The 1,576-nt window shown below is 39.7% G+C and overlaps 1 protein-coding gene across 2 annotated transcripts in view; it reads right to left on the reverse strand.

The window, feature by feature from the left end:
* The window catches only part of LOC111780129 (DNA excision repair protein ERCC-1), a 6,430-nt gene extending 5,399 nt beyond the window's left edge, over positions 1 to 1,031 (reverse strand). For both annotated transcript variants that reach the window (XM_023660424.1, XM_023660423.1), the window contains exons 1-2: positions 660 to 1,031; positions 443 to 563 (exon numbers count right to left, since the gene is read on the reverse strand). In XM_023660424.1, the coding sequence (XP_023516192.1) occupies positions 443 to 563; positions 660 to 892 (354 nt within the window). In that variant the 5' untranslated portion in view covers positions 893 to 1,031. The remainder of the gene's footprint in view (positions 1 to 442; positions 564 to 659) is intronic.
* Between the last annotated feature and the right edge of the window lie 545 nt (positions 1,032 to 1,576).

The raw sequence follows: 1,576 nt of genomic DNA on the forward strand, positions 1-1,576 counted from the left end.
TAAGCCCACCTCTAGCAGATATTGTCCTCTTCAGATTTTCCCTTTTAGACTTCCCGTCAAGGTTTTTAAAACGCGTCTACTAGGGAGAGATTTCCACACCCTTATTAAGAATGTTTCGTTCTCCTCCCCAACCGATGTGGGATCTCACATCTAAGCTAAGAGACGTATTCAAAGATCATAACATTCCATTAAGATTACCAAAATACTCCTCACCACTAGCTAAAAAGAGTTTGATATTAGCAAGTCATGAATATATTTGTCAATCTTCCTAATAATTATAACTCACATATATACATCCAAAGCTAAGCTACAAGACAGCCAGCCAGTGAAATCCCTTACCCATAATCACAACTCTATAATCAAAACCATCCACAATCTACCAACGAAATACACAAATGAAGAAACACAATGTGCCAATGCCAATTCAAAGTAACAATCTCACCTGTCTATTGCTGACAAGAATGGCATTCCGAGGAACAGAGCTGGACGCCGACAAGCTATTAGCTGGAGTAGCTGCAGAAGCTGATGTTGAAGAACATGGAGTGTCTAACTGATCATTTTTTCTGAAATCAACAACAAAACCACATACAACACATTGAAATCCAGCTAACCAAAAACACAAAATCCTAAACAATTAACAAAAATGGCGAAGTGGAAACCTAGGGTTTGTGATATCAGAATCCGGCAATGATTGAGAGGAGGCAGGGACTGGTTGAGGAGGAGGAGAGTAAAATTCAGTGGATTTGAGGAACGCAAAGGCTTGGGAGAAGGATTGAGACTTCGGCTGAGAGCTATCGATTACTTCTTGATAAGAGGGTATCTTGATCATCGTCTTCATCTTTTTGTGAGCGGTTTGCTGTAAGTTCTCTTCATCGTCTCCTTGCTGCTCCATGATCTTACTGTTTGTGCTGTTTCAGATTCTGGGAATTGAAGCGTTGAAAGGAATTTCTTGTGTGTTTCTTGCGTCCTTCGGCAATGGACGACGGGAGGATTGACGAATCGACCCGATTTCTATGGCACATCGAATGCGGCCCTCTTTTTTAATTTTATATGTCGGTGATTTTTGTTTTATTTTTCTTTAAATTAATTAAAATAACCTTAAATACTTGATGCAATTTCAAAAAAGTTAAAAAAATTATTGATATGGTTTTTGGAGGATGAAATCCATGTTAGACGAACACCACTCTCCCCGTTTTAGTCCACTTTGAGCATAAGCTCTCATAGTTTTGGGCTTACCCGTTTTAGGGCATGGCTCTGTATCCCATATGAATTGAACACGACTCTCCATAATGGTATGATTGTCCACTTTGAGCATAAGCTCTCATGGTTTTAGGCTTACCCGTTTTAGAGACGACATTTAAGGATTTACCAATCTATTGGCACGACTAAGTTAGGGCATGGCTCTGATACCATGTTAGCACCTCTGCTAATTTAGGGAATGATCATGGGTTAAGTAACAATATCTCTGTTGTTATGAGGCCTTTTGGGGAAGTCCAAACCAAAGCCATGAGAGCTTATGCTTAAAGTGAACAATATCATTGTGGAGAGTCGTGTGCAGCTAACATGGTATTAGAGT

Source organism: Cucurbita pepo, chromosome LG18 (assembly GCF_002806865.2).
Source record: "Cucurbita pepo subsp. pepo cultivar mu-cu-16 chromosome LG18, ASM280686v2, whole genome shotgun sequence".
NCBI lineage: Eukaryota > Viridiplantae > Streptophyta > Magnoliopsida > Cucurbitales > Cucurbitaceae > Cucurbita > Cucurbita pepo.